General features: G+C 34.2%; 1 protein-coding gene across 2 annotated transcripts in view; it reads left to right on the top strand.

The window, feature by feature from the left end:
* Positions 1-27,066, top strand: part of ADGRB3 (adhesion G protein-coupled receptor B3) — a 756,020-nt gene that overhangs the window by 596,170 nt on the left and 132,784 nt on the right. For both annotated transcript variants that reach the window (XM_032154235.2, XM_032154255.2), the window contains 3 exons: positions 289-415; positions 2,011-2,114; positions 6,391-6,493. In XM_032154235.2, coding sequence (XP_032010126.1) covers positions 289-415; positions 2,011-2,114; positions 6,391-6,493 — 334 coding nt within the window. The remainder of the gene's footprint in view (positions 1-288; positions 416-2,010; positions 2,115-6,390; positions 6,494-27,066) is intronic.

Raw genomic sequence — 27,066 nt, 5'->3', positions numbered from 1 at the left:
CCGCTGCTGTTCCTCGCATAGGGCTGGACAGAGCTAGTCCCGGTTTCAGCACCTCCGGCGCTGGACAGCTCTCTGCACGCCGCACCGCCGCCTGCTTGCTTTTTCCCACTCTCGCTTTGCATTACTGGAGATGCATCTAAATTACATCCTGTTCAACGACAAGTAGATTTTTTTTTTCCTGTACAGGAATTACAGTAGACGATTCTCTCAAACTGCATTTTCTTCTTTACGGATTTGGCTATCAGGCGTATTTATCCCGATTTCCTCCCCCCTCACTCCCCTTTGCAGGAACGAGTCTTTGGGAACGTGGTCCACCCAGGGATGTAAAACTGTGCTTACCGATGCATCCCATACGAAATGCTTATGTGATCGTCTCTCTACCTTCGCCATTTTGGCTCAGCAACCTAGAGAAATAGTAAGTAACAAAGGGAAAACACGGCTTTAATGCAAAGGCAGGGACATTGTGGCTAGTGTTTCTCCAGGGAACTGCATTTTAAATGGGGAAATGGAAAATGTTGCAGGGTGGCAAAATTGGGTTCGTCTCCTCCTTAGCTACAGTAGCTTGGTGGAATGAATTCTAGTTGGTATTCTATAACTAAATTATACTCAATTTTATGTCTTCTAACTTGAAATTTCTGCAGTGTAGTTTCAAGGATGAAGTCCAATCATATTACTAATATGCTGCAAACTTTCAAATAAAAATAATTGTCAACTTAACCTTTATTTTAAAGCCGGAAAGATGTTCTGGGGAATTTGTGAAGGTATTGTTAGTAGTAGAATGAAGACCCCAGACACTATAGTGAAACACATTGCATATCTGCATTGAATATTTTCAGTACAGGTTTTCTGGAAGTGTCCTTGGATGTAAATATAAATAAATAAATATGTTAATCAAATGAAGTTTTTATGAAAGCATGGCTGTCAGGAACTGTAAAATTATTCCTGAATAGTATATAGTTTTTCAAAAATAGTTTCTGAAAGAGACAGCTGTACATAACTGTCTGAAAGAAAAATAATGTTCTCATCAATTGTATTTTGAGGAAATATAACTCAGAATGAATGCTGAACAACCATTATTCAGGTAAATGTGATATTCTGCCTACATTTGGCCTAAATAAGCATCACTCTTCTTACTAATTTTGATGACAAAAAACTAATATAATTTGATGTGCATATTTGAGGTTTTAGAACACACTTAAAGTGTATTCCTTCAAACTCCCAGTGTTAACAATATGAAAACCAACAAATTTAATTAATTAATGTCATGTAAGTGTCCAAGGAAAGAAACCTTCCAGATCAGTGAATGCATGTAATCTTTATATATGTTTTAAAAGATAGAAAGCTTATTTTTCAAGGTCATGCATTTAGGGACTGATACTGGCATTGTCATAATTATCTCCACATATTTTATTCATTGAAAAAAATCACAAAATATACTTGAAGGTTTTAAATTTGACGTTTGATTTTATTCTATATCCTCAGAAGCCAAGCAAGTACAATTAAATGTGAGAATACTTGACTTAGAATAAAGTTGTCAAAAAGTCAGAAAGTTTGAAAAATCTTCAATATAGGTAACATAATGAGTTGTAAATAGTAGCATCTAGATAAATTTTACCAAGAATCATATTGTGAAATGACTAACCTGCAGTTAGTTAAAGAAAAATGAGTGATGCTTCAAATTTTAGCTACAGAAAATTTAACACGTGAATGTTGACCAAGTTGTAGTTTTAGGTCTTGATTTTTGAAAGTTATAAGGATGTAATATTCCATAATCCACCATTTAAAACTCTAATGACTTTATTACTTCACAGTGGGAGAGAGGGGGAAGCTGGAATTAGTATTTTTAGAGGTTGAGAATGAGAGAACAGAGTGGATTCATGGGTAACTATCTGGTAACTATAACAACAATATAGGCTATTTTTGAGTGATAGGTTAGCTTTGCTGAGTCTAGAAGTTATTTTAATTTATTAAAAACCAATTTGTTTCTTTTTTGTTTTGTTTAATTCACAGATCATGGAATCCTCTGGCACACCTTCAGTTACCCTAATAGTAGGCAGTGGTCTTTCTTGCTTGGCCTTGATTACCCTAGCAGTTGTCTATGCAGCATTATGGAGGTAAGTAATCAATTGATAGACTTGAAATGCAATGCTTAGTTGTTCATAGTTAAATCAAGGAATGTGATAATTATTATATGTCTCCTGTCTTCTTAATTTACTGAAAGCCATATTTTTACAACAGAGTTATAATTGATGTGATTGAGCTATAATAAATAAATTGTGTTTACCTAATTTTTCTATATATTTGCCTGAGTTGAGAAAATAAACAGTACACACATAAACTTTTACTCTCATTTCAAATGTTAGTAGCCTTCAACAAGTTGCTTACCCCAAGCATAGTACTCTTACACCACAAGTTCAATCTATATGTGATTTCAATTTATCCCAATTGCTATGGAGGCTGTGAGTCTAACTGGTACAGTCAAATTAATTTATCTGTTATAAAAATATGATCTCAAGTTCTTAAGTTTCAAACACATGCTTTCAGTATGTCCCAGACAACTAGTGAACTCTTCTATGATATTAAAGCACTAACATAATACCAATATATTTCAGAAAACGCCTGTTGGTTGAATGTGTCCAAGAAGTCAGACTTTGACAAATTGATTAAAAGAAGTCATAAAAATACATAAACAAGGGGAAGTTATTGAAAAATTTTGTTCTACAATAGTTTAAATCACATCTACTGATATATGAAAGCCTAGTATTTTTAAAGACTTGTTTTTGATTGTGTTACTAAGAATTAGACCTGTGAAGTTTATCGTCTACTCACATATTGATAAAATACATAGCCATATGGCCAAATTACTGGATTTTTCTAGTGGATTTTTAAATTTTTAAATGTTAAACATTTTTAATATCTATTTTTATTATTGAGAAATAATCTAAATATTTTTAACTATATTAGTATCTAGAAAATTACCTAATATTTTCAGAATGTTTGTAATATTAGAATTGCAAAAGTAGATGTTTCTGCCTCAGAAATCTTAATCTTTATTCACTTAAGATAAAAAACGTTCAGTTGAAAAATGAATTACAATTTTATTTAAAAAGACCACTTCGTTCTTTTAAGAAAATGTTTTGTTCTTCATTATAATTTTTCCTCTTTTGAGAGCAAGAATTGTCACAGATATTTAAATTGTCAAAGTTATGAAGAGTTTTTATGCTTCATACAAAAGTAAAAATTATGTATCTCTTGACTCATTAGCACTGGTACATTATAGAAATCCTTCCTTCCAGTGAAGGAATTATCTAGTAGTGAAACACTGACAAAGTGGGACAGTCTGATAAAATATGTCCAGCTCTAGGAAATGAAATAAATGCTTAGTTTAAGTATGACATTGTAGGCAGCAGAATCTTGGGTTCAGGGCTCACTCAAGCAGACATTGTCTCAGTAATGCAAAAGCAAGAAGGATAAACATTGAAAAGTAGACAACTTCTTCTACCACAATTGTTTAAATAACAGTTGTTCAAAAACGAGGTAGCATTTAAAGACTAGGAATTTGGTAATCACAATAGTAACATAATTCGTGCTCACTGAAGCATTTAGAACTAAATTCCTTTTATCAGCATTTAGGGTTCAGGCACCAATTCCACCTTCTCTTTATCCCTTAATACATATCACTAACACTAGCATGTACGTTGTCAGGATAGGTGAAGTGTACATTTAATCAAGGAAACGTACAATTAATTAGTCCATAATAAAGTTTTCTTTAATGTAGAAAGTTCAAGAAAGTCACTACTACAATAATTTTCTAAGAATTACCAAAACAATTCAAAGGATCTATTAGCACTTGAGATGAACTTGAGAATTACAGAAGAGAGTACCAAGAAACAACACAAATCTAAATCCCTAAAAGTTAGTAGTCATCAACTCATTCTCTACAAATAGAATTGAAATAGTATTAGTAGTTTGAAAGAAGTGACAAGACTCCATGAATTATTAAGTGAATCTTGATAACATGATGAATTAAATGCAGTTTATAAGCGCCTACAGAAACACCAATAGAAACTTTGAGAACTGAAATTTAAAACCCCACACAATTGTGAAGTATTATCCTTGCTTACTAGAAGGATGCCATTACACAGGTAGGGTATATATTGTGTACTGTATAATATTACTGTATGCTAATAAGCATGTTAGGTTCCTACCACCTTTTATTCTAAGTAAAAAGTTTAGAAATTTTGATTTCTAATGAGTTGTGATGTGTACAAGCATCTCAAGTATTTTATACATAATAGGCTGTTTTTAAATTTGTTGGTGTTGCATGTAGTTCATCAGAAATGTTCACCAAAAATTTAATACATTAGGTTATATTCTCTTCACCTATAGATAAGTTTGGCAGAGTTACATTTTTACACGAAAAAATAATGAACCATGTCCTTGTCATCACTGTATTAACATAAAGCATTCTTAAATTTTGTGTAAAAACTCTAACATGGTAAAGAAATTTGTGAAAATTGAGACATTTCATAGCAATTATGAAGGCAACAATAGGGCTCAGTTTTGATAAAAATAGAAACATATGGGCTGGGCACGGTGGCTCACGCCTGTAATCCCAGCACTTTGGGAGGCCGAGGTGGGCGGATCACGAGGTCAGGAGATCGAGACCATCTTGGCTAACACAGTGAAACCCCGTCTCTACTAAAAATACAAAAAATTAGCCGGGCGAGGTGGCGGGCGTCTGTAGTCCCAGCTACTCAGGAGGCTGAGGCAGGAGAATGGCGTGAACCCGGGGGGCGGAGCCTGCAGTGAGCCGAGATCGCGCCACTGCACTCCAGCCTGGGCGACAGCGAGACTCCGTCTCAAAAAAAAAAAAAAAAAAAGAAACATATAAAAACTTCAGACTAGTCAATTCTGGATATTTCATTATCATATTTTTGTCTATTTACAGAACAAAAAGTTTCACTAAAACCCTTTTCATAATGTCATCTGTGTGTTTGTGCGTCCATGGAAGCCATTAACATCAAAGGGTTAATTTTATGAAGCCCCTTAACTTTTTATATTATATTCCTCACCCACAAAAAAGAGACAACTGAATAGTTGACGATGTCTTCAGCATCTCAGTGTGTGGTTTATTGTTTGCTACTGATGATACAGGAACAAGGTTCAGCAACCCTGAGGCCATTTTGTGTTAAGATTTGATCTAAGTCCCATTTGAGTTTGTTTTGTGACCAAAGGGAATTTCTTTTTATATTACAAAAACTCCTTTGTGTATTTTATTGTTATTCTTATTTTGTATTCTTTTTGGAAATGTGTGATAAAATGTGGGGGTTCTATGTTGATGGTCCTCAAAGACAGGGAGAGAGAGAGAGAGAGACAGAGAGAGAAGTTTGATAGATTTTTACCTCCCAGAGTGCCTCCAGATCATTGGCACTCCTGTCTAATGCTGCATAGAAAAGGTCATGCCTGCTGTGGAATGTGATTCCGTGTTATAATACAAATTGAACAGGCCTAAACACACAGCAAATACAACAGTGTCTTTTTGATACCGTCACTCAGTGATTTACCACAGAATACAGTGAAGCAAAATAGCTGTTACTCTTTCAGGGTAAACAGCTGGTAGAACACTTGATTCTGAGCAGTTTTCTCTATGGCTTACATTCTTGGTGCACTTAACAACTATATAACAGACTGTATATAAACACTTCTTCATAAGGGTAAAATATGGCAGATGTCAAGTGATTTTCCAGCCTAATAGTGAATTATCATTTGTGGATTGGATTTATTTTTAGAAATAAAGATTCATTTTTTTGAACAGTTATTCAGGAAAAATATAAAGAGTAACAGCCTAATTACATTCAAATGCTTGAGTGGATAAAAGTGTTCACAGTTTCATGAAAGTAATGGTATCCTTCTAGTAAATAACAATAATACTTCACAATTTGTGTGAGTTTTTTCTTTTTGGTTCTCAAAGTTTATATTGGTTGATTCATATGATAATGCTAAACATACATACACACATACACACATGTATATAAAGGTATTATACTAATTGATATATTTCCAAGAAGCTTTATATGTTTAGTTAAAAAAAAAGTGTATCATGACAACAGATGGGCAACTTACGCTCTATCAGAAATGCCATATTGTCCCACCAATGTCTAAGAAAAAAAATTCTAAAGGACTCTTGCACATGCCATACCACTATAAAATTGGGTCTCTAAAAGTAATTTTTTATTTTAGAAACTATTTTTATATTTTTTATTTTTGTAAATATTCCTGTGCTACAGTACTTATTTTTCCAGATGAATGCCATCAATTTGCACAATATAGAATTCTTCAGCTTTCTGTTGGATTTTAAAGTTGGGCAACTTTTCTGTCTCTGGCTAGGTACATACGCTCTGAGAGATCCATAATACTAATTAACTTCTGCCTGTCTATCATCTCATCCAATATCCTCATACTGGTTGGACAGACTCAGACACATAATAAGGTATGACTGGTAATTATTCTGATTCTTTTTGTGTGTTTATATTTTGGCATATAGTTGGTTATTGATAATCTAAACGTTCATTGTAAAATGGAGAACTTCTGACAAAATTATATTTTAAAGCAAAATTTTTTTATTGGTTTCTGAATAAAAACGTTGTCTATTCCAGTTCAGAATGTATACCCTTGGCTTAATTCCCTGTGGGTTGAGAGGTTGTTCCTAAGAGTAAAAATGTATGTTTATTAAACATTGTATCAAAGCTCTATGAGTTCAAAGCCTTGGGACATCAAAAGCACATATTTTGATTCATTAGTCTAATTGTAATAAGATCTAATTGTAATAGGATAGAAGGCCTTTGTTTTGGTCTAATTTATTAACATATTGATTCCTAAAAGGTAACTATAAATTGCTTACAAGTGTAACATCTCTCTTGAAAATCCACCTGAAAAATATCCATAGGCAGTAATTGAAGAGAGTGTTAGATGAAAGCTACTTTAGATTTTATGCCTTTCAAAATTTTTGGTTAACCTAAAGGTATTTTGTCACTTAGCAGAATGTAAAAGTATATTTTCTGTTTATATGAATGAACCAATTTGTGAGTTGAATGACCATGTTTTTTTCCCCAGAAATGATTGTCTTTACTATTCTGAAATGTATTTTAAGAAACCCATAATAGCAATTTGAAGTTAACTTACCCCTGCCTCAAAAGGATTCTGTTAAACACCACTTTGATAACTTATTTGTCAATGGATCACATGCCTTCAGGCCTGTTATTTTTCAGCTTTTTAATTTTCAAATACTAAAGTGAATAATTAAAAATTTTCCCATGAGCCATCATTTTAAAATAATCATGTACACTTCGATAGGTTCTTTTCATGTATTATATATTCATAGGACATGTATTAATGTCAAGGATAATGGATAGTCTGTTTATTTTGCTAACCTACATTCCTAAGACTGGTGATTCCCACCAAAAGAGCCCAATTCTAGGTCTGGGTAGGACCTAGGAGGCTGCTTTAAGTGATTCTGATGAATGTTTCTTCTTGGCCCACATTGTCCTAGGCCAGGGGAAGGGCTCAAGGGGTAAGCCCTAATCCTGAAGGAAAAACAAAAAGGACAACCCCATCAAGGGCCCTGTAGAAATAAAAATTACTTTCATGTCTTTGAGTGTTTAATTTTCCTCCATTTATTTCCTGTATCTTTTCTTCTTAAAGAAAGAATCTGAAAGAAAATAAAGACTATTAAAATATAGTTCAGGTCCATGTTATAAACATTTAATACAAATTTTAAAAGGAAGTACAAAGTAAAGAAAAGAGAGAGAGAGAATGACTAAAGGTGAGAGGGATGCCAATCAGAATTGGGAGACAAGAAGGTACAAAATGACCAACAGAATAAAAAATGAGGGTAAACATGGATGTAAGTGAAAAGAAAAAGGGAAACAAAAAGGCAATGATAGGAAGGAAGTAGAGATAAAGGGGGTGAGATGGGACTGTAAACCTTAAGGAATTATTAAATTACTCATGTCATTCTTTCCTTTCTGCTTGTTCACTTGGGCTGGGCCTCAGATCTCTTAGAAATGTTCATACACTGGTTAATACCTATTCCCAATTTTTTAACTACTTGCCCTTCAACCTCCACCCAGAAAAAGAGAGCTTTCCTCTGAAATGGGAATTATTTAGTGGGATCAGGAACCAGAAAAAGTCAAGCTAGAGCCAGCTAAAGCTCAGAGTTTAAGTTTTTTTCACCAAACATTCTTCCTTTTCTGTCATTTTTTACTCTCCAAACACTCTTGAGTTATACCTCCCCTTAGACTATGGAAAACCGCATGATCCACAGTACAAAGTATGCTTTTAAAACTGTTTCATGCTGTTTGGCAAAGTTTTTATAAGTTCTGAACCAAATGGTACTATAGACATTTCTACAAGGTGTACTTCACATCATAGTGGTGATGGTCTAAATCACTGATGTACAATAGAAATGCAATGCAAGACACAAATACAAGCCACATATGTAATTTAAATTACATTAGTAGCCACATTAAAAAATAAAAAAACCTATGAAATTAATTTTAATGTATGATATCTACCTCAGAAAATCGACAATATTACCATTTTAAGACATAATATAAAATATTAATACAATATTTCACAAACTTTTTTAAGTCTTAAGAATCTGGAGTATATTTTATACTTATGATACATCTTAATTTGAACTAGCTACATTTCGAATGTCCAATGGCTGCATGCAGCTAGTGTCTACAACGTTGTGCAGGTCTAAATGCCAGCTATATTCAGAAACTAAAATTATCTCAAAAAACTACATTCTGTCTGCCCAGTTTGACCTTCACAGGTTTTCAATATCCTCTTTTTTTTTGTAATAATGTCTTTTAAAATCTGCAAATATGAATATCAAAGACAAGATAAATTTGGTTTACTTTTCATTTCTTATTTTGAGGAAGGGCTGGTATTGACTTACTACCAAAATAAGAGTTTGATGTAGTTTCTCCCCAAGTAATTAACTATAGAAAGCTTCTATGTAGTTTTGTAACAAAAGTGGTTTTGTATCAGATTGACTAATGCTAATTTTGGCTACTATAGTTATTGATGCATTTGGGGAGGAGTGGGTGGTAAGTGGTAGTATTGATGAAGAAAATAAGAGATTATTAGTTTGTTCTTATGCTATATTAATTTTGCTTTACTAGCTCTTAGTAGATGTTCCTACAAGCCTGGGACAATTCACATTAGAGTGATTAGAAAAGAAAAATACAAAACACTGGAATTTTATTCTTAGTCACTCAAAACAGTATCACATTTTCTAGGGGAAATAATCTTGTGTTTTATTAGTTGAATTAGATTGACTCTGTTTGTATTTATATATGAGAATTTGATATGTGAAAGGCTACATCTGTTTGACTGTATTTGGGATTAATGGTGTCTCAAAAAAATAGAAAAGTACAAAGTATGTTGTCTATATAAACTTATGATGTGCATAAACTACAAATAACTATTTTTTGAAAATGTAAAATATTGTTTGATAACAAAAGTATTTTATTTTGGTTTTGTATAGGATCCCTTTGCTTCTGTGGGCATTTTTTTAATTAATCAGATTTGTATCTTTGACTTCCCTGATAAGTTTTAATTGATGCTTTAGTATTCCCATCTTAGAAAGTATAAACATCTGAGAGAGCTTTTTGATGAAGAAATTATTTGATACTGCTTCAGTGAGTTGTCATGGCTAGTTTGTATGAAAGCTGGTATCTGATGTCGATGTACAGAATAGTTTTGAAGTGTCATATGAGGGCCTTTCTCTGAATTGCTTATTGAAATATAATTGACCTGATTATCTTGCTAGTGAGTATCTCTGCTTCTCTTTGAATTGAAATGTAAACAAGCTGAAATAATCCATTGCATAAAATAAATGTGTTCAAATTTTTTAACTGTATATTCAATTGCTGGCAACAAAGTAAGGAACCAAGTGCATTTTGTTATATCTTTTCTTAAAACGCAATTGTAAAATTTAATTGTAACATACTTCATTATATTTTGAGTTTTCTCATAAAGTGATATTTCCCTTTTATCTCTTTGTGCATTTAAACTTTCAACCAGGATGTCTTTGTATTGCTCAAATGTTATTTATTTGTAAAGCATTTCCTTTACACCTTTAAGTATGCATTTTGTTGTTGTTGTTGTTGTTGTTGAGCTGAGTAGACTATTTTTGGTACGACTGTTTTGCAGAAAGCAAAGATTATTTTGAAAACATAAATTTAGAGAATAGTTTTTCTTAATGACAAAAGCATGTATTGCTTTTGCTTCAAAGGACTTCAAGGATTTAAATAATTTATCATATTGAAGATTTCATAGCACTCTTTTTAACTGATAGAAGACAAATTTGGCAAAACTCTTGGTTTTTTGGTTAGATAAGGATAACCACCCAAGAAGTTCAAAGTGCTGGGAGATAGCTTCTCTCTCTCACAACCTCACTACCAGGTTATAAAAAAAAGCAAGTCTAAGTCCAAATTTTATCACACATTTAGATATTTATTAGATAATCCCTCATTAGCAAATCAGGAACAAAACCTATTCAGTAAGCTCAATGAGGGCCCAGGTCTTTGACCTTTTAGATACTTTCACCCACCCTGTATGTAACATTCAGTAAGGTGGACATAGCAACATTCTAGGAGCAGGATTCCGTCAGTGTCATTCAGTCAGAAATCCTCCTAATCCAATGTCTGGACACCAAATGATTATGGATAAAACCGTGGGCCCCATCGCTAAAAGATATGGGATATAGGCCACAATGGAATCTTATGTACAGTTCATTTAAGAGTAAGGAGTGTTTAACTGTTGTAGCTAATACACATGTCTTCAATGCCTTTACTTTCACCAAAGGGAATCCATTAATACATTCATTATAGTGATTAACCAGACACTAGTTCACCAATAAAGACTAATCTTTTATATTTAGTTTGATAATGAGTAAAGTGTTGATTGTGGCTAGATACACCTCAGTAAGAAGGACCTATAGTTGCCCTATATGGGCCTTCCAGATATAAAGCCAACTGACCAACTAGTCTGGGCATTCTTGGACTCCTCCTAGAATTACACGTTAAACTAACTGGCACATATATAATATCACACTGAAAATACCAAAATATTATAAAATAAATTGCAGATATTATAACAAGCATACAGAGGTTAATATTTTGAGAACTACTAGTCAATTGTGAGAGAACAAAGAGATATTAACTTGAGTCTTAATTGACCTAGGAGTAAAGCAAAAGTTCTCACTGATAGATAAAGGGAAGTTTCTAAATTATTTGCGGTGGTCAAACTTTTTCTTAGCAGTATTTAGGAGGAAATTATCTCATGGTTCTTTATGTATGGAGCATTGTATTACATAATGGGCTGTGTCTTTTAATTCAGACTTGCAAAAGATAAAAAAATTCTCTGTCTTGAAGCACTTTTAAAAGTCCCGTTCTCTGTTATGTTTTCTTCTACTTCATCTTGTGGTTATTTACCTTTTATAAAGATGTTATATTTTTGTTCTGTAGTTTGAATAGAAAGAATTAGTAAACATGGGCCAAACTAGTAGGTTATAGTCACTCTAATGGAAGATTTTTTTGTTTTGTCAGAATTATGTTTTTTAAAAAGTAAAACCTCGAATTTGAATACCTTAACTTGGGTCAAGCACTCTCTAATTTAACTATTTGTCCCATGACTTTCTTTTGCCAATAGTCCCAGCTTCTGCACACATTTATGTACATGCCTGACCTCTAAATATCTATGTGTTTCCGACTTCTGAGAAAAAATATTGAACATATATTTACAGCTATCCATTCAGTTCTGCCTGATACTCTTTGAAGTCAGATTGCCCCCTGCCCCAGAGATTCAGTGTTCTACATGCTTCTTTGGGAGATATCAGTCTCAGATGGGGATGGTTAAGAGAACGCATTGTAAGCCAGGTAGATTTAAATATCCTAAATCTGCCAGTTCTCCTAGTTGTGTGATCTTAAGCATGACACCCTGCATCTCTAGACCTAAGCTTGTTGTCAAAGTTACATGAATTAGTACATATGAAGCACTTAACCCAGAGGCTGGTATCAGCACTTAACCCAGAGAGTGGTACTGTTTAAGTGTAAGTACCACTTAAACAGTAGCTGTAATTATGGCAAAGATAATTATGACACCCAGATATACATCTGATTCTGTCCTTATCTTCATACCTTCATATTTCCTCATGTCCAATTTCCTGCTCACCACTAAATTCACCATTTCTGTTTCCACCCCAGTCTTTTGCATTCAGAGGCAAAATTGAATGCCTTTTCTGTAGTCTCCAACCCAATTACATAAGCTAGAACTCTGGAAGTTATCCTTGATGTCTCCTTCTTGCTCATGGAGTAAATCTAATAAATCATCCACCTATGACAGTTTAACCCTCAAATATTTCTCAGATCTAGTTTCTTGTCTCTATCAGGTATTGATCATACTGCTTACAGTATTATCAGCCCCATTCCCTATCCTGTAGCCCGTGTGATGGAACAAAAATTCAAATCTGACCACTTGATTTCTCTATGTAACATTTATTGTTGTCTCATTTCCTACAGAAGTAATTTTCAAATTGTGCTCAGACACAAGCATTGAAACATATTTTGTTTATCTGTGGAGATTTTTTTATTCACTGCTTTTCTTGTAATAATATATTAGAACTCAGGAATAAATCGTACAAGAGGAAAACTTCTGGAGCTTGTAAAATCTGAGAAAAAGCAGATCTTAAAAATGACCCATGCTGACCTCTCCACACTGTTTCTATTTTACTGACTTTTGTTATACCAGCAACACCAGATTTCTAATAGTTCATCAAAATTCATCTATTTTTTTTTTTTGTTTCATGCTATACTTCATCCTGGGGCACTGTTCCTCCACCCCAACCCCACCTGTCTTCCTGTCTTTATTTGTCTCAAGCTCATTCTCTGACGCTCTGATCAGTTTTCCCATTAGAGAAAACCCTGCTCATGCACACCCGCTCTGGGTTCCAGGATTTCCAGTGCATACCTATTCTCTTGTATTATATTACCTGTTTCTAATCAGACTATACACTTCTTAGGGCAGGACTAAGTCATACTCATTATTAAACCTCTTGCAAGCATATAGTCTATGTATAGTAAGTAAATAATAAGTATTATCAAATGGATGAAATAAATTTGAATCTATTTGTGCTTATATCTATGAATCTAATAGCTGTTGTTAGTCTTACAAAAAGTAGAGTCCCCCACTCTAGACAGGATCTCAGCTAATAGTGATAGATTATTTTTCTAGGGCCTGTTTTAGCTCTAAGTGATTGATGGTATGCTTTAAATGTGATCTGGCCCCTGGATTTTAGTTAAGGAGATGCTGAAAACTAGCAAATGTTAATCTTTTTTCTTCATAAGAATACAGTGTTCATAGCCTTAAAAAGAAATGTGCATAGTTATAATTCTTCTCATTGGAGACATATCCTGCCAGTAGTGTCCCAAGTGTAAGTCTATTATGTCTCAAATGAATGTGTGATTTTAATGGTTGAGGCCAACACCTATTTAGATTCATTAAAATCTAATTTGTTGACTTGCTATGACGTTTGTAAAATGATTTGAATGTAATAAGCTTATGTGTAATTCACTTGTTCCCGTTTTGAAGTATCTTACTAACTTAGAGTTATTCTGGATTCCTGAAAACCTTCATCAAACCAAGGAGCATAATGGTTGGCTAGCTTCTTGATTCCCCCAGGCTCCCAGCAATAAAAGATGATTTCCCAAAACAGATTCCCAACGAAGTGAGAGACAGTGAGATAGCAGAGGCTCTGTTGTCCTACTGTAACCTCCTAGTCCCTTGATCATTCATTTCCAGATTTGTGTGGTGAAAGCCAGAGACCACATTATTGTAAATAGGGCAAAGATCAATATGAAGGATGGGCTCAGGGCAAGCAAAGAAGATGAAAGTGGAATTATTTGACAATAGAATTACTGAAATGATTGAGATGTCAAGAGCCAAATGACCTTGAGGGACAAGGAAGCAGTTTGGACGTTCAGTGAGTATTCTTAGCTTCAACTTCAAAGCCGATCAAAACTCCTGAAGAGTGAGCGCTCACTCAACAGGGAAGATGCAGAACACGAGTCTCAGCCTAGTGTGCAGGTGATTGCTTTGAGAATGTCAGGCCTACTGTCATTAATTTTTGTTCATTTATGCTGAGGGAATTGTACAAAAGCCAGACAATGCAAAGAAACTCCATGACTTGATCAATTCTACTCTCCGTCCCCACCACCCCTGCATTAGACTTGGCCTTCATGATTTCTCACTTTGACCACTGTTAACATTCTTCTAGCTTTCCTCTGCAACTAAAGCCTTTCCATGAGCCCATCCTCTATATCACTGTGAGAAATATCTTAAATTTAAAGAAAAAACAAATACCTGATTGCATAATTCCCCTGCTGCAAACTGTATGATGGGTCTGTAGGGCTTATGAGATTAACTCCATGTTCTTCATATCACCTGCATTCAGGGATGTCTGAAGTACCTAAGTTGACTTTGTGGGAAATAAAAAGGGCACTCTTTCAGGGCAGATGCAGATGAGTTATAAAATCATTCTCTCCCTCCAGACTAATATAGCCTCTAGCAAGCCTTCTGGCTTGGCAACAAGAGCTAGATTTCAGCATTCCCTTTCTGTTCCCTCCTAGGGACGGTCTCTGTGTGCATTCCAGCTTTCTTATGGCTATGGGAGTTCCTCTTGTTTCTCTGCTTTTGCACTTGCTTTTTACTCTGTCTGATAAACTCCTACCACACTTCAGAGTGGACTTATGCAAACCATTTTAGCTCCTACAACACTCCTTTCTGCTTTCATAGCATGTGATACATACCTCTATTGTTAGCACCAATCACCTTATTCTATACGTGATCAATTCCTGATCAACCCTGCCCACTGTATTGTGATTCTCAAGAGTAGTGTGTCTCTCTTTTTACTGGATTTAAAAGCCATTAATTCTAGTACTTGTTTTATACATGGCATGAAATTAATAAATGTTGAATGAATGAATGAACTTATGGCTATGCCTATTGAATGAGGGATAATATAATAGGAGTATAGCCACTTCATTTTGGGGGGCCCCATTTGGAATAATTGTAATGGAGGTCAATTATTTTTTATTATTGTTGTATTGTTGTCATTTTATGATGATATAAGGGAGTTGAAGAAAATACTAAAGACTTACAGAATGTTTTTGAGACCTTCCTTTGATGAGAGGTGGTTGAGTTAAATCAGATCTTATCTTTATGCAGAGATATCCAAAAGAGAATTTGAGAAATTGAGTGTCCTTCCAAGAGTCTCACAGAAAGGTTGAAGAATATCTGCTTTTCTCCCCTGAAATCAAACCAGTAGATAGATTACAAATTTCTCCCTATGTATTATTTTTCATCTTTCCCCTTCTCAGGACATAATATGAACTGGTCAGAAGTTTGGCTCATGTCAATAGAGGAACCATGTTGGAGTATAGCTGATAATGTTTATAAGAATTCTTAATACAATGTAAAATACTGAAGTACTAGATGAACATCACAGAAAGTGAATTACTTTAATTTACAGATATTCTCACAAAAAAAGAAAAGCCCTTGAGATAAGATTACAATAGAATTTTCAATGGCCCGTGATATGAACTTTGAGACTATGCCTCTCAGGGTGAATATGAGGTGAAGAGAGTAGAATTTAAGTTACCACTAAAGATCTTTTGACCAAAGTAAAATTTGTCTCAGTACGACATCGGAATGGTGTGAAGAGTGTAGGAGAGAACTCCTTTGACAAATGCTCCATAATGTAATTCACAGGTTGGCAAACTTTTGTTGTAAAAGGCCATATAGTAAATACTTTCAACTTTGTAGGGACATATGCTGTCTGTTGAATCTATTCAGTCCTGCTGTTGTCGCTAGAAAACAGTTATAGAAATAAAGCAATGGGTGTGACTGGATTTGGCCTGAGACCTAGCCTTAGGCAATTTTGAGCTTTCTAGAAGTATCTCTTGTGCATATCAACAGAGGAACTACAATGTAAGGTGAGGCCAGCCTATTTCTGGGCTGATGCTTTATGTAAAAATAACCTCCAGTTCTGGTGTGTCTACCCAAGGGTTAGCCTGTGTAGCCTGCAGAACTGGAACAGAGGACCTTGGCAGTTTCTGAAAAGGCTTCTGCCAAGATGAAAAGGAGTGCAAAACCCTTTGAATTTCTTCTTCTTCTTTTTCTTTTTTTTTTTTTGAAATGGAGTTTTGCTTTGTTACCCAGGCTGGAGTGCAGTGGCGCGATCTCGGCTCACTGAAACCTCCGCCTCCCAGGTTCAAGCAATTCTCCTGCCTTAGCCTCCTGAGTAGCTGGGATTACAGGTGTGCATCACCATGCCCAGCTAATTATTGTGTTTTTAGTAGGGACGGAGTTTCACCATGTTGGTCAGGCTGGTCTTGAACTCCTGACCTCGTGTTCTGCCTGCCTTGGCGTCCCAAAGTGCCAGGATTACAGGCATGAGCCACCGCACCCAGCTGAATTTCTTCTTTGGAGCACTCTGGAACTAATCACAGAATGCCTTCACTTATGATGCCAATTGGTTACCAGTGTATAAAATTATGGAAAAAACCATGAATCAAATCCCTCACAACCCAGCTGGACATTTTATAAATGGAAGAAGTTAAAAGTAGCTAACAAATACCCAGTGCATGAGACAACAAAGCTGGCTGGCTTTGTAGAAGAAAACTTCTTAATGTACAGCAGTATTTGCTAAAGCCCTTATTAGAGAAACTCTTTCATCTGACAGTCTTGGGCAGAGAAGTAACATCTGAAGCAGAAAATAGAGATGGCAGAGTCAAGCTAATTCCCAACTAAATGCATGCATAGGCAGAGTTGTCTTTTTACCTCTCTACCTCTATCCTATCTCACCCTACCCTGAAATTTGGATTGCTATTATGTATATCAAATCATAAGCATTGCTATGGCAAATCTTGGAACTAAAGACCAAACACTAATGCGTATAATGAAAAAAAAATAAGCAGATTAAAGTCCATTTTTTACTTCTTTTGTGATAGCTAGTCAGTTAATTTTAAATCTTAAGCCTTGAAGAAAGAACTAGGCATATGACTGAGATGAGTCTGGGTCTTGACTATGAAATTTAAGATGTATGAAATTCAAAGTAAGTAAATTAAAATATTTATAGTTATCTTAGGCTGCTAGTGGATTGAATCAAAGATTAAGACTTCAATTGTAATGTGAAGAAGAAATGACTAGCTTTAACAGTAAACATATAAGCAGAAGAATTTTAATTCGTTAATATTTGTGATGAGGGCCTGTGTAAGTGTTCTTTGTTAAACTACAATACACATAGTTTTTGTATATCTCTATAGATGTGTCTTTGGTAGATGGTACATCAGTATATATATGCAATTAGGACTACAGAAGGTTTTGAATGAATCTTATTTGTATCTGTTTTATTGCCAAATAAATTCTATCTGTATTTTAAGGTGATTTTTCCTAATGAATAGAAAGATGTGTATTGCTTTTACAAAATACAAATTAGTTCTGCTTTTCTTATTTACTTATTTTTGTTTATTTTCTTTTTATTAGAAGTAAGACCATCTATTTCTTTGTTTAGAAATTTCTGTTATATATTTTCAGAATCTCCAGAATAAAGCTAAAAGGTGAATTCTGTATGCCTAAGAACAGCATCCTTTATTACAATGAAAAGGACCATCTGTACCAATTATCTATTGCTATGTAACAAATTACCTCAAATCTTAGTAGCTCAAAACATATTTATAATCTTCACCATTTCTATGAGTCAGGAATTTAGGAGAAATGTAGCTGGGCATTTCAGGCTCAGGGTCTCTCATGAGAGGGCAATGAAGATGTGTCGGAGCCACAGGAACCCAAGGTTTGCCTGGAGCTGGAAGGATCTGCTGTAAACTGACTCATCATTCCAGGTGTAATGGAAGCTTCACTTATTCTAACTGAAGTACTTTAAGCTCAACCACTTCCTGGGCATGCACCACTTGTCAAGTTACTTAACCATTCTTCACTCACCAGCCTAGTGTTCTTCTACAGTTATAAATCATATCACGACACATGTCTGTTTAAAACCCTTCGGTGAAAATAAGTGAAGCTTCTATTATTACACTTGGAATGAAATCCAAACCACATAATATGGCCCACAAACCCCAACATGACATGGGCCTATGTACTTCTTTCACCTCACTGCCTCATATTCGTTACTCTTTTCTTTCTGTATATTTCTGTCACACTGGCCACCCATTAGAAATGTTGTAGGGGTCAAAAAGCCCTTAGTCAGGTGACCATTATTCTGGTTTGTACCTGTTGCCCTGGTGCAATTACTAGCAAGACCACTTTCAAAAGCATGTCATCAATTACATGCTTTTCCTAGCATCCAGCTCTTTTCTCTGCCTCCTAACTTTTTTATATTCCTCCTTTATTAGTCTTCTTCCAGTCTTGGGCTAGCCTAGTTAACTTACATTAACTTACGTATGTTCTGCAGATAAAATATAATCGTCTTAGAAAAGCTTTCCCTAAAATCCCACTCCTCTGAAATGAGCACTGTCATGGTTTTTCCACTAATCTGTCTAGGAACCCAATTTTTTTTTTTTTCACAGCCATTACTTTACTTTGTAAGCTTATTTTAATTAATATCCAGAAGAGAAAGAACGTTATCTGTTTGATTTGCACTGTATTACCAGTGCTGAATACAGTGCCTGGCACATAGCACACACTCATTAAATATTTTTAAATGAATGAAGGAAATATCTAAGCCTCAGTTGTTTTTAAATCTAGAATTAGGGAGGAGATATTATAAGAATCAAGTAAGATTGCACCTAGGACAGTATCTGGCACACAATATACTTTTTTCTTATTGAAGTATAGTTAACAAAAAATTACATATATTTCAGATGTACAACATAGTGTTTTGATATAAGTATACTCTAATGATTCCCACAGTCAAGTTACTAAACATATCCATTACCTGACATAGGTACCCTTTTTGTTTATTGTTTTCAGGATACTTCAGATTTACTCCTTTAGCAAATTTCAAATATACAATACATTCTTATCAACTAAGTTACTGTGCTGTACATTAGATCTCAAGAACTTATTGGTCTCATAACTGGAAGTTTGTACCCTTTCTAATTGAAGTTAAATGTATATACATCGAAATGCACAGTACATAATATGATGAGGTTGGACCAATATATACTTATGTAACCAATACCTGATCAAGATATGGAACGTTGTCATCACCCTAGAAAGTTCTCTCATGTCTCCTGCCAGTCAATCCCCATCTCCTCACAGGCAAGCGTTGTTCTGATTCCTGTCATCGTGAATTCATTTTTTCTGTTTCAGGATTTTATACAAATGAAATCTTAGCATGAGTACTTTTTCTTCTGGCCTCTTTTGCTCAATATATTTTCTTTGAGAAGCAACTATATTGTTGTATGTATTAGTAATTAATTATTCTATATTGCTGAGTATTATTTATTGTATGAATATATCAGGATTTGTTTATCCATTTTCCAATTGATAGACATATGAATTGTTTTTAGTTTTTTGTTACTATGAATAAAATTGTTTTAAAATTTTTATAAAAATCTTTGTATGGACATGTATTTTCATTTCTTCTGGGTAAGAAGCTAGGAGTAAAATTGTTGGGTATAAAGGCAGGTTAGATTATTTTTAACTTAAAAGAAAAAATACAAACTGCTGAATGGTTTTCCAAAATGGTCATACCACTTTGTACTCTTACCAGTAATCTATGATAATTCCAGTGTTACATATTCTTGGCAACATTTTAATTTACATTCCTCTAATAACTAATAAAGTTCAGCACCTTTTCATGTCCTTATAGGCCATTTTACATCCTTTATTGTGATGTGTCTGTTCAAGTCATGTCTCTCTTTTTTATTTAGATTGTTTGGATACAAATCCTTTATAATTTTTCCTATAACTAGTGTTTACACTTCATTAATGGCATCTTTTGCTGAGTAGAAATTTTTGTGAAGTTCAGTATATCATTTAAAAAAATAGTTTGTGTTTATGACTCCACTATAAAAGATCTTCATTACTCCTGTAGGTCATAAAAATGTTTTTCTATATTATCTTATCTATATTCTAAGCCTTCCCTTGTCATCTTAGGTTTTATGTAGATCTATGTTTCGAACAAAATTAATTTTTGTGTGTTATATGAGGTAGGTCTTGGGGTTCTTTATATTCCACATGGATATCCAATTGTTCTGGTACCGTTTGTTCAAAAAATTTCCTTTTCCCATTAAATTGCTTTGGTAGCTTTGCAAAATCAGTTGACCGTATGTGTGGATCTGTTTCTGGATTTCTACGTTGTTTCTTTGATCTATCTTTCCTTATGTCAATGCCATAATCTTTACTACTATAGCTTTGTGTTAACTCTGGAAATCAAAGAGCTTCAGTCCTCTAACTTCATTCTTCCTTTCCAATAATATTTTGCTTAATCTAGGTATTTTGTCTACATTTGTCTAATCTAGGTTCTTTGGGCATTCAAATACATTTTAGAATCAACTTTTCAATTTTATACAAAAAAGTGTGTTGCAATTTTCTTAGCATTGCATTGATTGAATCTTCAGGTTAATTTAGGTGGGGACCAATATATTCTTTTGATAACTTATTAATCATCTAATGGCAATGGGTATGAATTGGCTTCCTGAAATAGAACCATTAAGTTGTTGTGACCAATTAGATGAGGATGCTGAGAAAGAAAGGACATCACAAATTGCAGTGCTTTTGGACTCTTATATAATGCTCATTATTAAACTAAAGAAGAGTTGAAGAGAAATTAGGAATTTATGGGGAGAACGATGCACTGCTCTAGGGCAAATATTCTGCTCCAAGCGGTTGTTTCCTTGCTCTTATTGTCTTTCAATACTCTGTCTTTTGGATATTTTATGTGATTGCTTCCTAAATACGCTTTCTAAAGCAGAGTATTTTCCTTCCAAAGTACTATATATTTTCAATATATCAAACATAGGATGCAATTATAGATTGATTTATTTTCTTTGAAGTTCTTCAGCTTGTTCATTATCAGCTGAGGGCAAAAATATTTCTAAGCGCAAAAACTCATGAGCCGTTTTTTTCTTTAGTCATATAGAAGGGCATGCCATTTTGACTAAGCACAAATAGAATATTTGTAGAAAGTTAAGAAATGAGCAGCAATGTTCCTTTCCAGGCAGTTGGAGGCTTGGTGGCACGCTTTTTACATGGAAGCAAAATATTTCTGAAATTAAAAAAGTAATTTAAAAAGAGCACAAGGACCAGAATGTATGCCAAGCAAGCACCCTTTAACTTCATTTACAGTGAATGAGAGCAAGTTTTAAAAGCCTTTAGTGAATATTCTGTCTAGAAACCATTTATGTTTAAATTTCACTGATTAGATTTTTAAAAGTAAGTGGTGTTCTGTATTTAGCCCCTTTTAAACTGCTCAGCATCAAAATATCTGAAAACAGTTGCTCTTTTGCCTCTTAATTCAAACATAAATGCTATTATTCAAGAGGTAAAATAAGACATTTACCCATCTGTTATTAATACAGCCTGGTCCTTTTTACTAACACAGTAATCGCATGAGTATGCCTATTATTTTTTTTTTCAAATACTAGAAAGGATTCTATTATGTGTAATTTGTGTTTTATTCTTAGAGAACTTTTTCATTTATCCCTGTGAGGCTGTCTCAGTGATATGAAAACATGAGTATGTAGCATAACTATCTTTATGTTTTTTCTTTTATTTTTTATACTGTCAAGAAAAAATGATGCATTTTCTTTATTCATTAAATCTCGAAGCTATAAATCTTCCAATTATGTTTAGATATATCTTATTGGTTATTTTTCCTTATTCAATTAGAACTGATTTTTAAAAAATGCCTTTGTATTTCATCCTGCACCCATCACAGCCCTCTTCATTTGGCTGTATTAGGTGTTGGTTGTAAATAAAAAGAAAATGATGTTTGAAGTAAACAAAATCCTGTTTACCTATTTCCACTGCTAGAAAGTGATGATAAACTCAATTAAGAACAATTGGAAAAAAATACATTACACGGATGGGGAAAAAGTTAATTATTTTGCATTTTGTCTTCTGATCATCTTCAAGATTTAGTTGACTCGTCTGCATTAGTGTCTCAAAGGGAGATAGCATGAATTTTTCGAGAGAAGTGTGTTTTCAGTGCAGATTCTCCCCTGGATACCCACTTGTAATTTCTTTTGGTGATAATAGAGCTTAGCTATGCACATCAAGGGAAAACTAGATTCTTTAGGGTGTCATGCAGGGTAGCTCATCACAGTATCCTCAGTGCTTGTTGGCAGACCTGTCTATTTGTAGAAACGTGGTTGTTATCCTATAGTGGAGATTGTTGGAGTGTATTTACACAGCTTTCCCATTCTCATGTCCAGATATGAAGAGGATCCTTGTTAAGCTTCCCGACCCCATTTGTCAGGGAAGAAGAGAGAATTTGAATGAAATCTCTGCAGCTAGCAATATAAAGAAGAACATCTTTAAGCTCTATTTTTCAGAAATGAAATTGTATTCGCAGAGAAGGATGAGAAAAAAAAGACAACTATTTGTGTTAGTAGGGAGAATTATAAGAAAAGTAAAAAAAAATTCCTAGAGATTAGAGGAAAACTAGCAAGGTACAGAATTGAAAATGATGAAGAGGAGCAGATTTTTATGCCTGTAAAATCTCATTTGGCCATGATTATTTCTGTTTTGTTTTTGGAACTTGGAAAAGACACGAATAATGTGTAATGTTGGTGTCATTGCCATAGAATACTGACAGAGACTAGTCAACGTAAGAAATATCTGCATATTGAATTCACATGTACATAGAAGTGAAGAACGGTTGGGAATTGTACTGATTATAAAAACATTAGATACAGTTAATGCATTTAGCAAAGGGAAAACCTGCAAATTCATTACAGAAATAAATTACCTTTATGTATTTAAAATGTTAGGGCTTGTAACCATTTTTCTAATGACAAAATGGTGTATAGTCCAGAGCTTCAAAGTAGGAATTATTCAATTCTTATAATGAAATGTTACAAACATTTTTAAAAGGGTGACTTATAATGGGAAATATATTTGAGAAACGAAGTGCACAATATGGAAAAGTATACTAGGACAATAGTGGTTCCCAACAAGAGTAAAAGAGACAGGACATTTAGAAAAACCATCTGGAGAGTTTTAATTCACCTTCCCCACACCCTCCCCAAATCCTGTTATACCTTCAGGAGTTGAACGGATAGATTAAAAATGCTCCACAGGCGATTCTGATAGACATCTCGTTAGTTAAGAACCCCTGCCACTGGAGACTGCAATAAAAAATAGAAAGCTAGATAAGAAATAGAAGTCTGAAGTTCACCTGTCAGTACTTCTCCTATGTTGGTCTATTCCACGTAATCTTCTACTTACCTCAGTTTTACTGCTGTCAAATAAGGATAAGAATATACCACAGCAATGTTGTGAAGATTAATATTAAACACTTTGACCTTCCTGGAGAAAAGCACATGATATTAAAAGACAGGAATCCAGCAACGCCAAAAATATCATATCATTTCGAATTTGCTCAATAAGAAAATGAGTCAGTACAGTGTAAATTAATGCAAGTTCTCAGCTCCAAGTAGATGAGATTCAGCAAAAGCTAGGCCTACAAGAAGGATAATTTTAAGTAACATGGAGCTTAAAAGTCTTCAATAATTAACCTTGTTGCTGCCAATTCTGTCAGCCTTCCAACTACATTTCTTTAGTGTTTTCTCCTGTGTTGGTGTTCAATAACACATAGTTAGTTTTAACCTTAAAACTTCTAAAATGGGCTGGGCGCGGTGGCTCACGCCTGTAATCTCAGCACTTTGGGAGGCCGAGGTGGGCGGATCATGAGGCCAGGAGGTCAAGACTATCCTGGCTAACACGGTGAAACCCCGTCTCTACTAAAAAACACAAAAAAATAGCCAGGCGTGGTGGTGGGCGCCTGTAGTCCCAGCTACTTGGGAGGCTGAGGCAGGAGAATGGCGTGAACCCGGGAGGCGGAGCTTGCAGTGAGCCGAGATGGTGCCACTGCACTCCAGCCTGGGCGACAGAGCAAGACACCGTTTCAAAAAAAAAAAAATTCTAAAATGAACATGTTTGTGGTTTTTCCCCTTATTCTCTGTTAGCAATAAGATCTTAGAGTTTAATTCAACAAATATGTAAAATATTAATGGACTCAGATATAAAGACATTGGATATATCAGAGAATAATAAAATAATAATAATTGAATTCTTTAAGCTGGATAAGCTTTCCTTGTAGGTTATAATAAGCCTAACTGCAAAATTACAATTAACAGCAGGAGAAAAGTTAGCCAAAAATTTTTAAAGAAAATTTTGTTTAACACAAATTCATGTAATCAAAAACCATTTTTACATAGGGATACCTTGTATAAAGTCTCTTTTAATACACAAAATTGTGTGTGTGTACACATGTGATGTGATTTGTGCTCAGTTATAGATTTTTAATTTTAGTAACTCTCCATTTTATGATGGAACTGAAGATTTGAAGGAGGAACATTAACAGTCAATTTTCTATTAAAAATTAATTTATTATGTCATTTGAATGCATAGTAGACCAGACTGGATGAGAATGGCTTTTGGGTAAAATATTTTGTCTATGATTTTACATAGTAAACCGATATACTTTCATACATTTCACCAGGTTTTAGGGTCCTACCTTCCAGAAGTCAATAATTCAGACACAAATAAGTAATAGACCTCCCTGCTGTAAGTGTATTTGCATTTCTTCAAGCAGTGTGAGGGAAGTGGCATTCCTCATTGGAAGCAGAAATAAGTATTAAATTTGTATTAATATTAGGACTTCCTTCTAGACACTATTTCAGAGTCAACTTGGCATAGCAAAAATGGTTCTTGTCTCAAGTGCTGACTCTGTCACCAGTCAAAAGATGACTTGGGCAAGTCTTCTAGCCTGTCTCAACACCAGTTTTCTTAAGAGTGAATGGAATTATGTGGGTATATATTTGGTGTCTGGGGTGGAGTACGAAAAGAGTTGGACTCTGCTAGGAAAGGTTAAATGAAAACCATCTTTAGTTCCCATCTAGCTCTACGATTCCAGGATTCTTACTTAGGGAGAATCCTAGAATTATTATTTATATTCTAATTTCCATATGTCCTGGGATTAAAATATGGACATTAGCATTTGCCATTGTATTTTTTCACAGTTTATTGGTGATACATTAATATACTAAAGATAGGAATTATTTTGTTTATTATACATCTAAACTTGTCTAAACTGTATTTAGGAACATTATCTCTCTGCAAATGGACCAAATCTGCCCTCAGTCTTTTACACAAAGATCCTTCCTAATGGCAATTCTCAGTAAATACAATGAAGAACAAAATTATTTCTAAAATCACAGCAGTTCATTTGCTTTCCAATGTTTTTATCATCACTTCCACATTTTTTACAACAGGCTTTTGTATTTGAATAATTATATGCAGTTGCACTATTGAATAGAAAACTGTCACACACAAAAATACAAGGAAAATGGTAGCAGCAAGGCTAATCTATAGCTGCGGCCTTTCTTAATGAGTGTTGCTGGGAAACTTTTCAGAACCCTGCAGGGAAAGGCATGTTTTTGTAAGAAAAAGGTCTCAAGCTGTTAGAACTGATAGAATTTCAGAAATGCCATAAGTTCAGCTTGCAAGAGATTTGTAGGTTTTATAAGCAGAATGAAAAAACTTCAAGATACTTCTCTAGAATCTAAGTTTATGTAGAATGAAGAACTATCAGATGTAAGAAAGGGAAAATAGGTTTCACTCCAAAATACAGATACAGGGGCCACTGAATGTAGTGGGAATTGTTATATAAATATACTAATTTCTGTATATTTAATTTCATCTATTTGAAAATTGTAGAGCCCCAGTAAAATTATTCAAGTGTTTGATATAAGATATTTTTTATACTTTTTTCAAAAATATTGTAAAATAAGAAAGCCCTAAATGAATAAATGTATGCATAAATATGAATCTATGTCTCTTGGGATAGAATTATCTTCTAAGCTATTTTGTGCAATAATATGTAACATTCGGGTGTTCATGGTAAATATTTGGTTTATATTATATAGTAGTTATTTCAATAATCCAAATTGTAAATGAAGGCCAAAGCGTTTTTACATTTCTGAGCAAAGGAAAGTTTTATGGTAGATACCCAAATATGACCAGAAAAACTAAAGGTTAGTTAAGAATTCCAGTGGATATTGGTATTTATTTATTAATACTAGAATAAAAATAGGTTTATATAATATTTTGTAAAATAATTTAGGTCTAATTTATGATTAGAGGGTCTGTCTTTATTAACAGGTTATAAGCATAATCAGCATTAGCATGCTTTGCCTTTAATGAATTCTGTATCTCTTGTGAATACATACATATGTTTTTGGAGAGAAAGGCATCTTAATGTATCATAAAGGACAGAAAATAGTCATCCCTATCTTCTCTTTGAATCAACACACCTTGAATGAGGTCCAAGCTATACTGGCTTTATATCAAATTCTGGTTTGTGCTATAGAAAGCAGTACTTAGAGTATCACTATGGTTCATACCGATCCCATCTTAAAGAAAAAAGCATAATTTTATTTGCCTGCTTATTTTTAATTCTTCACTTTGTTTCTTTTTTTGCTAAACATATTTAAATTTTTGACACCTTGGACTGAAAGTCCTTCAGTAAAGAGATAGGCAGACCTGAAAGCATGTGAAACTCAAATACTTTTGAGAAGGAGGTTTTATTTTTTTCCTCATCCTTGTTCCCTTTGGTCTTATTAGTAACAATTCCTTCCTTACTAACATAAATGCTTTTCTCTCAGTGGATGGTTAAGACCACAGTCATGATATGTTACTTCCGATTCTCCTATGTTTTCAAAAACCTATCATTTATTGGCAATTTCTCAATATTTCTCTCCAACCCTATATGAAAATTCTAACAATTGTGTTTCGAGCATGATACAG

Source organism: Hylobates moloch, unplaced genomic scaffold (assembly GCF_009828535.3).
Source record: "Hylobates moloch isolate HMO894 unplaced genomic scaffold, HMol_V3 SCAFFOLD_2, whole genome shotgun sequence".
Classification (NCBI taxonomy): Eukaryota; Metazoa; Chordata; class Mammalia; order Primates; family Hylobatidae; genus Hylobates; species Hylobates moloch.
The sequence above is the reverse complement of the archived record's forward strand: the minus strand, read 5'-3'. Positions and strand labels throughout refer to the sequence as shown.